Raw genomic sequence first — 15974 nt, forward strand, 5'->3', positions numbered from 1 at the left:
AATCTGGGCCATAAGAGACAATTCAAGCGGTCGTTTTGGGTGCACAGCTCTGGCTACATAAACCCAGATGTTGAATGTTGACTTTGTGAAGGCTTCAAATTGAAATTTAAAATGTAAAAATAAATCTAAAGGTGGTGATATCAAAGGAAAGAAACTGCTCACAAAGACTGCAATGATTTATTGATATTGATTTAAGTTTACACTTCTTTGCTAATGTTCTAAAGGACAAAGTTACAGTTATTCACTTTCTTGCTGATAGATGAGCACATTGCACACTCCAGTATAACTCTACAGGTAGCAGCTGGTTAGCTTTGACTGGAATTGCGGAAGCTACTCACCACCTAGCTCTCCTTAAAGCTAACAAAATCTTTTTGTTGGGGATTAGCAGGCTGCTTGAAGGAAGCTTGCCTTGATACGTTTATCGATGTGACATATTTACATGTGTCCACGTGGGTGGATTTTAAAATAAATTGTTGAGGGTGGGAAGGTAATATGTGGCAAAAGCACCTGTGTTAGTGCAGACAAACCAGTAGCTTTACCCAGACTTCCTGTCTTCTCTCAAATAAAATAATCTAACTATGTTTGACCAAAATGATTTAATTCTAATATTTTGCTTTCTGGAGCATTATTAGCAGAATGGACGCAGAGACACACGTTTAAAACTTGAAGATATATATTTGCTTTTCATTGGGACTTTAAGCCACAAAAAACAGTGTGAAAACAGCCAATTGACATTTTACTGTGCCTAATCTTGCATACTGTTTCTTGACTGGAATCAGTAACTTCCTCAGGCCTCTTCTGTTTGAGTCTTGGTAATAAGCTCATTACACCAAATGTCAAATGGCTCCTAAAGGCTTTGCTTCTAACAGGTTTTTCTGGTTGGATGATAATGAAAACATCTAAATTGTGTTTTATGTTACAACATCTGTTTTTTTGCATTGTAATGTTATATGTGGGAAATTACTGCACTGGACTGCAGTGGTAGTTTTGGTGTCTGCTGGGTACTAAGCATATACTGGGACCTTTGAATGTTTTTTTTTCATGTTTACATGATTTATTCATCATTTGCTTCGCAGGCAGAGAATTCAGCTCTCGTGCTGGCCAATGAGAGTCAGAGAGAAGCTTACGAGAGATGCTTGGATGAGGTGAGTCCACGATGAAAGTTATAAAATCTGCAAAGTCACTCACGAAACGTAAACTCATGTAAATGCTTTCTCACGCTATCAGGTTGCCAACCATGTGGTCCAAGCTCTGCTGAATCAAAAGGTAACTTAAAGTTAAATATCTATATTTAGGTTTGATTTATCTTGGATTATAGACTCAGCGCCATCCATCGTGTCTCACTGCTCTGTGTCTGTGAACAGGATCTGAGGGAGGAGTGCATCAAGCTGAAGATGTTGGTGTTTGACCTGGAGAGACAGAACCGAGCGCTGTGTGAGCTTTTTCAGCAGAAACTACCCAACCACCCCACCGCTCACTACCAGGTAACAAACTCCGTTTCTTCTCTATTTAGACAAAAAAATACTGAATACGTAACTAGAAATAACCGAGTTTATGAGATCTCTGTAGCTGCACTTTATTTCTGCTGCAGGCTGCACAAAGCTTAGCCGGCAGGCTGTGAGTGCACTGATGGTTCTGTTTCTGCTGGTGTGCATATTGCAAATTAAATGAGCTAGAGGCATGAGTCTGTGTGCAGAGCCATCTCTGCAGTCCACCAGTATGAAAGCATCAGATTCCCAGTGCAGAACTTGCAGAACACTAAGGAAAATATTTTTTTCTTCAGCCACTCCTATACTCATAACCTGCTGTGTTTGGAGCTGCTGGTAAACATAAAATAGAGGACTGAGTCTTTGTGCCGGACCATCTCTAAAGTCGCCTTTACAGCCGCAGGATTTCTAAGCGGCAAAGATTGTTGCATCAGTTGGAAAACAAAAGACATTTTTACCAAAGACTGTAACAGAAACCCTCCATTGTGTTTCTATAATTCCTGTGTTACGTATTTGTTACGACACACAGTATTAAAATGCGTCACTGTTCCTAATTTTCTGTCATGTATACATTTCATATATACTGTTTATACATGAAAATTATGAGGTCATTGTATCTACAAGTAATTCCAACAAGTAATTCCCTGTTTCAGACATTTTTTTTCTCCTCTTTTCTGTATGATGTCGGTCCCTGATATGGTCATCTCGGGCACAGGGCTCTGGCTAAACGTCCACCTATTGTTCAAACTTGTGTTTGAGAATGTTGGCTTAAAGGGAGAGGAGATATAATGGCTCGTTTCAGAGAGCAGGTGCACCAAAGGCTCGGTATGAGATAAATGAAGATTATCTTGAAGTGTAAGAGTCCAATAATAATAATATAGACCTGGAAAACATTAAAGGTCCACCTTAAAAGAAGATTGCTGTGAAGCAAATGTCCCTTATGGTTATGGTTCTGTGTTCGTGTCACTATTGACAGTGTGTGAAGTAAAATCACAAAGCAAACACCTGAATCTAGGACCCAAGTGGCTATCAGCTGGACTGGATTTTATCCAGTACGTTTTTATGAGTTTGCCAGTTGTGGAGATTTAATGTCTGCTTTCTTTTGAATATAATGGAACTAAATGGCACTTTGCTGATATTTATTTATCCTAAGTCCCGAACTCTTCCACCAGCATGCATTGTTAATTTCTCTTTGATATTTGGGCTGATTGGGACGGGATGAATGTAAAAATAAAGACTTACCAGATTTTTTTTAACCTAATTTTTATTTCTAAGAAAGATGAGAGCCACATATGAGGATATTCGTTTAAAATTTTGATGGAACAGTAGCAGTATAATGTCCTCATAAGTGGATATCGGGCCCTTGTAGAGCAAAATTGAGTATTCTGGTCTAAATAACCCAAAATGTGATGTCCACATATGTGGACGCCAGGTCCTAGGAGGTTAAAAAGCATGCATGCTTTTTGTTATGATGATCTGATTTATCAAAAAGACCTTGTTGTAAACACTTTTTTCTTTCTATAGTTTCCATTTGCCAACCAAAACAAGCACCCATGTAGCTAATATTACAGCTCAGCTGAGGGAAATGCACTCGATACCTACATCCTGTTGCACTGTTGCTGGTGGATGAGCAGCAATGCGCTTCCTTCAGCGATAAAGTTGGCAGATGTTATTTTGATAGAAGGAAAATAGTTGCTTTAGAAAACTAGTCACAATGAGTTTTGTATTGTTTAGTTTAGTTCAGTTTTTTATAAGCCCGGGTCATTATTTCTGGAAAGACACTGCTGCGGAGTATATTTTTAGTGGTCTGAACACCACTCGCTGAGTGCTTTTTAGCTCCATTATCGTCAAGAAACGGCACACGTCTTTGCCTTTGTTCCATATTTATCCCCCACTTGCCACCCTCTCAGTGCTTCTCACATTGCAAATCCATAATAAATAAAGTTAGAATTTTTCACTCGTCATTCTAACATGTCTTGTCTTTGCCTGCACTTCCTTCTTTCCTCAGCGTGGTTCTTAAATTATATCTTTACTTTGATTTCTTTTCTCTACCAGCCTTAACAGGCAGGACTGCACACTCAGTCAGTTTGCAGTTTGTCTGCAAACTGTCACAGCGGCGCTCATTTGAACTACTTTAACTGCTTAATAACGGAATTTAATAATTGATTATATTTTATTGGGGTTTTTTAATGCAAGGTATCCAATAATGTCTCAGTATATTTTAAGAACCTGTGTGTTAGTGCAGCGCTGAAGCTGCTGATTTTTCGTTATTTTTCCAACGACAGTGGGCCTGTACGGAGCTCGCTCTTTTCACCTGTACTCTAAATAGTTTCTGCCGATGCCAGGACAATGTAGCTCTCAGTCGTCTGTGTATATAATAGCCTGTAGCATATACAGTCTCATCATAATTGCCTCATGAATCTCCTGTTACAGGTTCAGGCGGGACCGCTCCCAGACTACAATGCACAGCTGCACAATGACTCGGCCAAACAGGTGGAGCCGGCACAGACTGAAGCACAAGCCAAGGTGACTGTTACAAACCATAAGAGCCTCTGAATCAGACAAAAATCCCCATCTGCGTGTGATGTTTGAACCGCTCTGACATTTGCTTTGCTTTCAACTATTGTGCTTTAAAAAAAGACTCCACTTCTAATCTCCCTCGCCCTCTTTCCTGTACGCATGCACTCAAAGGTCCCGATGAATTAAGCTGTTTGGCTCTCTCCGTGAACTGTATACTGATGGTAATCTGTGTCTGTCCACAGGGAAATGGCTACCGCACACAACATGCCTCGCCGGGCCCTCGTGGCCCCGCCGCCAACATGGAGGCCCTGTCTCCCTTCTTCAAGAAGAAAGCACACATCCTGGAGGTCCTGCGCAAGATGGAGGAGACAGACCCCCTCAAGTTCCACCCATCCACGACGAGCTTGTCTTTCTGCGACTACAGCCAGGTGCTCATGTCCACAGAGGCTGTTTTGGCTTCTGCGGACCCCCTCCCGCTGCAGTGCAAATCCCACCACACACACTGCCACTGCTCCTGCTCGGACACAGACACACACCAGCATGTGAATGGTGACGGAGCAGTGAAGTGTGAGGGGGGGAACACCTGCTGTTTACACTGCAAGAGGAGCCCAGAGAGCCCTCCAAAGCCATGCAACCATGTCTGTAGTCCTTCAAAAGCCACCCAGAGCCATATAGTTCCTGCAGCTGCTATGAGTGAATGTCACAGTAAGACCAGAGCGGGAGAGTCTAAACAGAGCACCAAGAATGAAGCCAACCAGCAACCAGCGGGCGCCGCCGCTCACTCATCCATCGCAGAAGCAGCCAGTCAGAATCTGGAAGGAGAGGAGGATAACTCGGAGCTAAACGCTAGTGCCTCTGAAGAGCTCACTGGTTTCTGTGCCACCTCCCACCTGCCTAGTTCTGCACAGGAGGCCCACTGTGACTTGGATACAAGCGATGGCGTTCCCAATGGTTTGGCGCTCTCATTTGGTGATGAACCCTCAGCCGTCCCTGAGAAAGACGGCACAGATCCGGAGGCTTCCTGTGTAAGAGCCAGCGCATCCGTCAGCCCCAGTCCCTCCTGTCTCAGCGACGTTAAAGCCGCTGCTATCAACTCCCCATCCAAACTGCTCAAGTTCTTAAAGATTCCCTCGATGGGGGAGAAGTCGCAGGCTCCCACCTCTTCTGTCCGCCTGAGCCCTCAGCTCACTCGCAACTCCAGGATCCCCTGCCGCACCAATAACTACGAGGTTTACCACTCGCCTGTTCCCACACGCAGAGCGACCACCACTGAGAGGTGCAGGCAGCCCCCTCCTCCACCCGCCCGGTCCGAGTCGTACCCCGCCACACACTCGGCACCAACTTCCCCTCCACAGCCCGAAGACACCTGCTCCCCACCCGCTAAGGAAATAAGCTATAGCAGCCTGTCTGCACCTAAACCCACTGTGGGCTCAAAGATCGGCGCTCCCTCCTCCTCACCCAAAGTTTCTCAGAGGGTCCCTCATTATGAAAATGTCTGTGACATGTCCATCGGCTCTAAAGAGGAGGAACCAACCCAGGGTCAGGAGAAAAGAACCACTCTTCCATCTCAAACTAAGGCAAACGCTGGTGAGAGGAAGCTTGTTAAATCGCTACCAGAAAGCGTCCTGAATCCCGCGCCTCAGCGAAAGCAGTCGTCCTCATCGACATCAGAGTCTACATCAGATGATGAAGAGGATTCAGACAGCCCTGTGTGGGTTAATCATCACAGCCTACCCAACTCCTCTGCCCTCAGCAAAGCTCAGAGCAAAACTAACTACTCACAAACCAGAGAGAAGCAGGATGGGCACACACGGGAGGTGAACATAGCGAGCTCTGAGGTCACTCAGGGTCCGCCTGCACCTCCAACCAGGAGGAGTGACTCCTCGTCCATTCCCAAGAGGCCTACGGTTGGGGCGGCGAGATCTCAGGCCGACTCGAGTCACCACGCTTTCAAAGACAGACTGGCTGCGCTCGGCAAGCTGAGGAGCTCGGAGGATTTACAAGGCGGCCTCAGGCCCACTGATGCGGTGAATGAAGGCACCTACGGAGAAGAAAGAGGCAAGACGGCAGAGATCCACAAGGAGGAACAGAGACATTCAAAGTTCACAGACTCTTCGGACGGTAAGCCTAAAGGTAGCAGTGGTGGTTTGAAGTATCCGGGGTCATCTCAGCTCTATGAGCAGCCAGTAAAATCTTCTGGTCCCGCACTGGTTAAACAAGAACTCTGTGTGACCAAGCCAGAGGGACCGAAGAGTAAAATGGGCCTGCCGTCACCCAACACAGATGCTCCCCAGGTACTACGCAACAACATCAAGTGTCCTGGCTCCCTGAATCTGGCCTACAACGTTAAAGCCAGCATCGCTCCTCACAGTAGCAACAGCCCCAACAAAATCCCTCCAAAGTCACCGTCCAAACCTTGCCAAGGCCCGTCCGTCCACAGAGGGGGCAAGTCCGCAGAGGCCCCGCGTTACTCGTCCAAGTCAGAGGAGAGGACCAAGATCAGCGGGAAAGGGAAAAAGAATCCAATGTACGGAGACAGCCTCCCGCCTCCTCCTCCGAGACCTCCGGCATCTGAGGTGGAGAAGCCGTCGCTGCCGGTCTCCACCCTGCAATCCGCCATCGAGCAGAAGGTGATGAAGGGCATCGAGGAGAACGTGCTGAAACTTCAGGAGCAGGACAGAGGAGGGCAGGGCGGAGAGGTCAAGCAGAAGGCCTCCAACGGCATCGCGAGCTGGTTCGGCCTGAAGAAGAGCAAACTCCCCGCGCTGAGCCGCAAGACCGACGGCACTAAAGCAAAGGAGGAGAAGAAGGAGTGGAAGATAAACATTCCCTCGGTCGGCAGGGACTCTGTGAAAATGGCCTCCAGGTGTAAAGAAGGCGTGGAAGGTCTGAACATCTCGACTCTGATGGAGAAGGCTGAGGGGCTGAGGAGAGCCCTGGAGGAGGAGCGGGCCTATGTGGAGAGATCAGGCAGGGGTCACTCGTGTGAGGTGGTGATGGATCAAGCTCAGGGACAGCTGGCGGTCATGTACAGGGGAGCGCGCTCTGACAACTTCATGCAACAGCTGCTAAACAGGTGAGGACTCAAGAAAGGACATCAGAGATGTAATATTTTAAGAAAGTACACTTCTTTCTTCCTGGCAGAGATGTAAGCCGCTTTTAGTACATGCAAAATCAATTATAGATGTTGGTCTCAACTCAAGAATTATTTTCTGTAGAAGCCAAGTAGCATTTGAATACTAATCGCAAGCACCAGCCTGGAGCAGCTTTTTGCATATGTATATATATCCAGGGATTAAGATCACTGTAAACATCCTTTAAAACAAGAAACTGCTGAAATACGACAACTTGCACTGAGTGCTGGGAGATTTTATTTAATGTTAGTCTTTCAAAAAAAAGTTAATCAGTAATAATCTGACCAGCTCCCCTTGTCCTTTTTATTTATTAACTTTCATTAATACCACATACCTTGAATAATGAATGAAAGGTAGCCCAGTCTTCTGCCTAGTAAATGATGAAATTCACGGTGCAGACAGTGCAAGTGTCCTCCTGCATGCTGATGACGGTCATTAATTAAATACGTTTTAAAATCCATAATTAATGCAGGAAGAAAACAGGAAACTTTCCACTGAGATATATCATGAATCTTTCCCAGCGTTTTCCAGCAGTGACAGCTCTTCCTCTCCTACACCAACTATCACATGAATGCTGCTTTTTATGTAAAACGTCTTCAATGTCTAAATAAAGGAATCAAAGACGTCGTCATTATTTTTTTTTAATCAGCCTGTGTGTGGTTTAAAAACAAAACAAATCCAAGCTGTGTAAACCGTGTACAGCTAGAGCCCACTTCCTTGTATGTGTGCAAAGACTTGGCCAATAAAGCCGTTTCTGACTCTAAATGTAGAGTGGACGGAAAGGAGATGATCAGCGTGCCCCAGCGACGGCTGTCGTTCGACTGTAAGACGTCGAAGCCGGTGTTCACCCAGCAGAGCGACATCATCAGTCACACCACCAGTCACGACGACATGGAGAAGGTATTTCTTTACTTATTAATCTGCAGTTCAGAGACTAACAGAGTTTAAAAGAAACCTGAGGGAGGACATTAAAAACGGAGCTCTCTTTCATCGAGTCGAATCTGTTTACACTGAACCGACTTTCAAGTCTAAACCTGGCATCTAATTTGTTAGACTTGTCTCCTGCATTGAGATTTGAAGATTTCCGCACAGTCACGGCTCTTTCTGCATCTCTGTTGTTCTTTCATGCAGGGATCAGAAAGAATCGGCAAGATCACATCAGATGAAAACCTCGCAGATTCAGTTCACTCTCAACACTTTGCAGGTAAGATAAGTCTGCCGGGAGTCTAAAAAGGTTTGCAGCCTTTGTGGAGGATCAAAATAGACTTAGGTGGAAGTCACAGGGAAGTAAGGTTAATAAGAAATTCACAGAGAGGAAGGGAAGTAGGTAAATTAAATGCAAAAAAGAAAGAAAAGTGATAACAATATAAACTATGTGTACGTTCAGATGAAAAATGAAACTATTTTGAGTATTTCTGCTACTTAATCTTTCATATATCTACCCTGATACATTTTAGAGAGAAAATATTGCACTTTTAATATAAAGTTGCTATTTACTTTGCTTGTGCGCAGTGGCCTAGCTTAGCTTCACACCAACAGGATGCAATATTAAAATGTTGCTTTTATGATAAGGAATATGGAAATAAACACTGCTACTGTGATCCTACGAGCCCTTCCTCAGATTGGAACATTTTACCAAACTTTGCTGAACACATTTCGATGTTATGCAATAGTATTAGAGCTTATATAATATTAGATATTATACATTTTAAATATTATAAATATTGTCCCATCAGAGGTGAATGGGGATCCTCTACACCAGCTGAAGGATATTGAAGACTTACACAGTAGTCCAAAGACTTTCAAAATAAAATAATTTGAACTAGTACCTTTCAACGGTCAATTAATTTTGTTTATCTTTTCGTGTCATCCGGGCTTCACATTCACAGTAAATGGATTGTGTTTGTTGCTTTCTCCTTCTCTGAGGACAGGATAGGGCAGCTGATGATTGCATTGAAAACTTGAGTATTAAAAAAAAGAAATATGGCGATTAGACATATCATTTTACGATCAACTTCAATACCTCTGTGAAATAGGTATCTCTCTCTAAACCACAGTAGATAATGTATTAATCCCCAATCATTTAATATCTGTACTTTTCACTGAGTACTTTTATTTTTTATAATTTAAGCATGTTTTTTGTAGATAATAATTACACACTTTTCCTTAAGGACTTTCAGTATTTTTGCGGTATTATTTGTGTAAATGATCACACATTCAGGCACTGAGAATCAGCGATGCTCCATGAGGGCATGACTGAAACACTGAGGGGAAATAAGCTGCCTCACACCTTTGTTAGCATATCAAAGGTGAACAAACAGGGCACACCCCCGAGGGGAACTCATTCTGAGGCTGCAGTAAAAGATCAAATAAATGAGGACGCCACCAATTTACACATTTGCTTTGTGAAGTTTTTTCTTTTTTTTTTTTTCTTCTAAATTCTTAAATTATGCAAGCAGTTCATTAATTCACATTTGCTGAATCTCCCTCCCCCGTGTTTTTCCTCCGCAGGCTCCGGTGCTTCCACCTACACCCTGGACAGCGGCATCGGTACGTTCCCTCTGCCCGACTGCAGTAGCGGTGTAGCTGCACGGGGCCTGTCTAAGACGAAGGGCGGAGCCGAGCACCACTCCGGCGGTGGCTCCCCAGGGAGAGCCGGACGGCGAGCTCGCACCCTGGACAGAGAGCTGACATCACAGGAGGACTGCTACGCTCCACACAAGCAGCTGATTCCCACCATTCAGTACGGGTCCGTGTTGGAGGGAAGAGGCTCAGCCGGCGTCATCCGCGAAGGTGTCAACACTCCGCCCCACTTAGACATAACAATAACAGATGGAAGAGGTCAGGTTGTTGGGCAGTGTTACTTAAATGGGATCTGTTACGCCGATTCCCAGCCCTACGTTCATGTGTTTTAGGATGGTATGAGTGTAAATAAAAGCATAAAGAGGACACTAAGAAATATAGAATTATAAAGGAAACAGTATTAAAGAACTTTTATCCTCCAGAAACCACCAATATCCCTCTTAAATGTTTAGCTGGTTCATTTTGGGTCAAACCTTTTCTCTGCAAAGCCATGAAGCTCCAGTAGCATGGTTACAAAACACATTTATTCCCTTTTGTAGTAACCATTTTAGCCTAACACTTAAACAGTTTTAACCTTCCTCATGTTGGGAATTTCGACAAGTACTTGTGCTCTTAAATTCACTTCAGTAATAACCCACGGGAGAAAATCCTCGGCACAAGAAACACAAACTCATCTTTATTTGTTCCATCTGCAGACAAAGAGGCACATGGAGGGAACATGTTTTCGCCTCGCTCCAAGACTTGGACTTTCCCCAACCTGAAGACTCCAGCAGGACCTGCGGAGGTGTACCTGGCAGTGGAGGAGGAAGAGGAGGAGGCGGTATCCTTTGGATCACCATTCAGAGGGGTAGGCATACTGTGGTTTTACTGTTATTCAAATGCACCTTTTATCGTCTTCAAACGAAGTTGTGAGGACTGTTTTGTAGCACAGAAAGAGCTGCTGATGTACTCAGGCATAATGGACGTATTTCATTAACTAATGGTGAGAAATAACTGAAGAATGCAAAGATTTCTGATAGCTAAGGTCATGTGGAATCACCGCCTTTACTGTATGTTTAACAGCATCCACAGAAACCAACAAAAAGCCCTTCCTGAGTCAGAAAAACTCCTGACCGATGAGCTAATTTTTCTGTTTTGGTGCGCACATAACATCTGCACAAGACTCTGGTTCTGAGTCCACAGCAACATTTTTTTATTTATTTTTTGCAGTGGAAGCATCCATGACCTCATTTTCAGAGCACTTGTTGTTGCTAGGTTACAGAACTACGGTGGCCCTGAGGGGCATAGACGACAACAACAAAGGAGAAAACACAACGACGTTTCACTTTACGGGAAAGGTTAGGCACGGCACTTCTGCTGTTTGGCTGATCAATCAAGAGGTTATACTGTTGGTTGGTTTGCGACGCAGAAATCTCTTCTGCCATCAAATTAATCAACGCTTTTTTTTCTCGCTTCTACCTGCAGTGCTTGAGAGCAGCTGTGCACGTGTCAGGAGTTTGAAATCGTTTCCTGTTTTTACTGTGGTGAAGAAATTTCAATCTTTTGTCAGTTTTATCAGTTCCGGTGTTTGGAACACCTCTGCAGGGTTAGAAGCAACATTCAATTCAAGCAACACATGAAGAAAATGCTTTTGTTCGTAGATCATAAATAACTGGCTGGTCAGTAACGACCACGATCCTCTACCACGACTGACTATTGGGCCTGGAAGTGCTTTGGAAATTAATTTATTTCACTAATTTCAATTTATAATTATTGTAGCAAAAAAATTTTCACATTATCAGTAATAATGTGATATATCATTAGCAGTTTTTTGTTATTTTATTTCCTGTCAGTAAACATCATTATGAGCTTTATTTTATCCATATAACTTTATTACTTTACTATCATCCCGGACAAGGCCCCAGTTACAGGCCCTTTCTAGGGAAAAACGTCACAAAGAAGTGTTGCACAAAAACCTTGTGATTGTTTTGGTTGCTAGCAGATTGCTGCAGTTACCCATCCTCATGAAAGACATCGACTTGTCTGCAAATCGTATCTAACTAATTACTGCAACGCAAACAAGAAAGGGAGACTGTTCGCCTTCAAATTAAAAGCTGTACCTTACCGATTAAACCAAAGACGCCGCTTTTGCTTTGACTGAGTTTCTGGTTTGTGTCACACAGTCTCACAACCACTTAGTGAGAAATTACAAGTGTTTGCAGACAAGTTGGCATCTTCTATACACACTACAATGACTGTGGGAATCTGCTAGCAACAAAAGCAATCATAATGAGGTTTTTGACACAATACATGACAGCCAGTAACCCCTTGTCAACCAGTGGGGGAATAGTATTTTTTTCCTAGAGACCAGAAGTTTCTCAGAGGTAACTGACCTGACAAGGTTACATTGATATACTGATATTTTTATATTGATATTATTAAGCATTATTATTGATACTATGAGTTGATTCTGCTACCATAGTTGCTATTCTCCACAACTACTCACCACACACATCCCCCCCCTAATAACTGGTCTCTAAGCCTACATGACTGCACTAAACTGCAGTGACTCAATCAGACCATCCACAAACCTGAATAGGCTCCTGTGAGTCAAGGTGCAGGGCACAGTAGCACAGTTCCACAGAGGAGCTACTGTTTACCCAAATGTTTGGAACGCACACAAAAGGTGAGGAGCAACAAGAGGAGACAACAACTCAGCAAAGTAATGACTGTTTAACTGCGCCTGTATGACTAACAGTCTAATATACTGAGGGTTGTTTTTTGGGGGAGGGCGTTGTGGGAAACTGATTTCTGTTTGCATTTTATAGAAATGCTGTTGCTGTTAACTGTAATTGTCCTGCCATTGGAATGTTTACTGTATTGTCAAGTGCATACTTGTAACATGACAACCTGAATATAGTGACAGCCTTAGTTGACGGTGTTTCAAGTCCCAGCCTGCCTTGATTTCGATCAGCAGGTGAAAGAGAAGTGACGTTAACAAGTGTAGCACCGTTCCGAAACTATTTCACTGACGGCGTAAACTGGGGAAAGATAAAAGCTGAGGACTCCATGTGTCACTGACGCTGAGCTTTTTATAGAAAATTGTGCAAAAAACACTTCCTGTGGACACAAGCTCTTATCCTCCGCTGATCAAGACAACTCAAAGAAGATCAATTTTTCATCTGCAGTGAAACTCAAACTACCAATCCCAGCTTTGACTAAGAAACTGAAGAATAAGAATGCAGAGACTAGAGACTAGTCCTTAGGAAGAACAACCAGAGAAGCTTTGAAGGTTATTATGCTTTCGTTAACGAGTGTTTAATGAGAATATTATTCTGTACTTAATGAAAAGTGCTTAGCAAGAGCATGAGAAAAGGACTTATCTGGGTCACTTACAGGCTGAAATCCTTTACAGGCAGTAAAAGAAGGGATACATTTTTAAATCTGCACTTACATCTTACATAATGTAAAAAAACACAGAGCCACATTCTCCCTGTACAAATTATTCATCAGCTGAATATTAAAAATTTACAGTTGGATGAATCCTGTAACCCACTTTTTTAGTGTCACCTGAAGGCGTTACATAAGACGACAGCACATGACCTTAAATGTTTCCCATCCTTCTGCTTCCTTTCAGAGCACGAAGGCCAGCGGCCCCTCCTCCAGCCGGGTGGTTGATCCAGGCAGCCTGCCCGTCCCCGCCCAATCGGGCATGAGCCGCCGGGGAAAGACGCGCACACCCAGCGTCCCCGAGATGAGCCGGGAGGCCGGGCTGGAGCTGCTCAGGGAGCGGCCAGAGGAAGCCCTATCCCCAAGTCGCCCTCAGGTCCTGGAGACTCCAGAGTCTCTGAGCGATTCTCTGTACGACAGTCTGTCATCCTGCGGCAGCCAAGGATGAAGCAGCCAAGGACGGGAGGAGGAGAGGGAGGAGGACGACGACGACAGGGAGGACGCGTCTCCTGGTCGATGGCTGCGCTGAGATGCTGCTGAGGAAAAGAAGACTGCTCCCCGTCGACATCCGCGAAGAAAAAACTGGTGACGTCTCATCAGCTGTTGTAACTGGAAAGATGGATTGATCTCCTCAGGATTTCCAATAAACGTGAAGCCAAAAGCCACCCAAATCGTATAGGTTGTTCACTTTTTCACGATCAGACTCGACTGTGGACACTTCTCTTTAAATCATGTGTACAGGACAACAAAACGCATGGCCAAGCTAATGAGCAGCACAAAAAGTTGTCACTCCCAGTTGTCGTTCGGTGACCTCTCTTTCGTTTCTCTCATCGTAGATGGAGCTTCGTCCCGTACGTCAGAAAAAATTGGCGAGGGGTTCAACAGATGGCGTACTGTACTGTATCAATACATCCATTCTATTCTTGGCATCATTTCACCGCATAATGTATTAAAAAAATAGAAAAAACCCCACAAAAAACATGGAGCGCCTTTTAAAAAAAATGAATGTTCATGTCTGTGACTCTTAATTGCGAAACTCATGCATCACGATTTTAAATGTATAAACGATTTTATTGATCATGTTGATATTGTTTTGCGGCCAAGGAAGGTTGTCAGAGTATGTTTGTTTTGAAATCATAATACATTTAAAGGTAATATATACCAGCAATAATAACATAGATAAGAGAAATGGCTACACTATTCAATGAATATGTATTTCTATTATTTATTTATTTTAAATGTTCATCATTTGCAGTCATCTTTTTTTTGTAATCTTTCTGTGAAAACTGCAGTTTCCTCGCTTAGTAGGTTATCTTCATATTTTGTGTTGCATCATCTCTATTGCCGTTTGTTCCCTAGCAAAAATAGAGGTCCTATGTACCTACTGCCGTTTTTCAACTTTCTAATTAAAATGTTTTGATTTAGTTTTGTCTGAGTCTTTTTTTTTTTTAGTAACTATATGAGGTTGTAGTAGCTCACAGACTTGGATCTGCAGTGTTATTTGCACAGTTGTGAAAAAGAGGTTTTATAGAACTCGGTGGAGTCCTGTGAAAAACGAATTACCCCCTTACTGTTTCTATAGAGGGTAACCAGCCAGGTTCTGCTAATCAAATTCACTGATCATCAGTGAGTGTGAGCACTTCTATGAAAGCAGAAGTTCAAGCAGTTTTTCTCATCTGTAGCATTCAGGTTTGTGTTGACATGTTGCCACAATCGTGCCAGAAGTGGACGTCACAGCAAACGCTCTCCAAGTGCCATATTTAGACAAAACTGCAAAAAACTGAAGAGCTGCTTCTCAGACTCTACAGGCCACAATTAACGTGTTCATTTTAAAGTTTATGACAAGACAATTAGAAAAAGACTGAACAAGTGCGGCTTGTTTGCTGCCATGCCTAAAAAGAGCATGGCAGCACGCTTTAGCTTTGAAAAGCTGCATTTGAGTAAACCGCAATACTTTGGAGTGGAGATGTTTGGTGGAGATGCACCGAGTCATACACAGCACAGTAGCACAAGCGGCTCATACTAACTGTTGCACGGTGGTAGGAGGGTGATGATTTTGGCCTGTTTTGCAGACACAGGACAGCACCTCGCGGTCATCGAGTCAGCCGTGCTCTTCTCTGTCTGACAAATAAACCGTGGCCCAAATGCAGTCATACAACAGGACAAAGAACTGAATCAACGACTTGTGATTGACAAATTGTTCACCTTTGAGTTAGTCACATCAACCTCTTATTCAGCGCATCCAGTTTCCAAACACAAAGACTGTAACGGCGAGAACATTCGTTTTAAGGCTTCAAAATCAGACCAATGAAGACGTATTTGACAGCAGGTCGGTGGGCTTTCTGGGCCTCAGATGGTCTTACTAGGAATTCCCACTCTCACTGACATCATACAGAGCCAAAAGTACAAAAAACTGTCTCAGCAGAGTGTTTGCAGCAACCTGAAGCCTGACCCTTTTGCTCACAGGGATTACATTCATGAAGTAACTGCAACACTGACCAAGAACTCAACAATGATACAAAAACAGTACATCTTGCTTGCCGCCATGTGACTGTCACAAGCATGTTTTGACTATGTTTATGTCTCACGGATAAAGCGACGGGTTTCTTCCATGAATCTTTTCTATTGTGTACATCCTCCCATGTTAGTGAGCCATACAGCTAACACTAAAATTCTTCCATGACATGACTCACAACAATGTTTGTAGATTTCTTTCAGTAAGTGGGTAATAATTTTGGACATTTTTGCTGACTTTCAAATGTATTTTTTAACACTGTGAACCCCAAAAAGAAAACACTATTGATTTAAATTATACTCAAGA

The 15974-nt window shown here is 43.5% G+C and overlaps 1 protein-coding gene across 6 annotated transcripts in view; it reads left to right on the plus strand.

The window, feature by feature from the left end:
• nckap5l (NCK-associated protein 5-like) overlaps positions 1-14578 on the plus strand; it is a 59355-nt gene extending 44777 nt beyond the window's left edge. For all 6 annotated transcript variants that reach the window (XM_086276092.1, XM_086276091.1, XM_086276094.1 and 3 more), the window contains 10 exons: positions 1077-1145; positions 1228-1266; positions 1365-1484; positions 3921-4013; positions 4250-7083; positions 7912-8041; positions 8273-8345; positions 9653-9934; positions 10420-10571; positions 13341-14578. In XM_086276092.1, the coding sequence (XP_086132218.1) occupies positions 1077-1145; positions 1228-1266; positions 1365-1484; positions 3921-4013; positions 4250-7083; positions 7912-8041; positions 8273-8345; positions 9653-9934; positions 10420-10571; positions 13341-13601 (4053 nt within the window). In that variant the 3' untranslated portion in view covers positions 13602-14578. The remainder of the gene's footprint in view (positions 1-1076; positions 1146-1227; positions 1267-1364; positions 1485-3920; positions 4014-4249; positions 7084-7911; positions 8042-8272; positions 8346-9652; positions 9935-10419; positions 10572-13340) is intronic.
• The last annotated feature ends 1396 nt before the right edge of the window (positions 14579-15974 follow it).

This window comes from Aulonocara sp. 'chitande type north' Nkhata Bay, linkage group LG20 (genome assembly GCF_057382095.1).
Source record: "Aulonocara sp. 'chitande type north' Nkhata Bay isolate Kocher_YH1m ecotype deep benthic linkage group LG20, A_spYH_male_GT1.1, whole genome shotgun sequence".
Taxonomy (NCBI): Eukaryota; Metazoa; Chordata; class Actinopteri; order Cichliformes; family Cichlidae; genus Aulonocara; species Aulonocara sp. 'chitande type north' Nkhata Bay.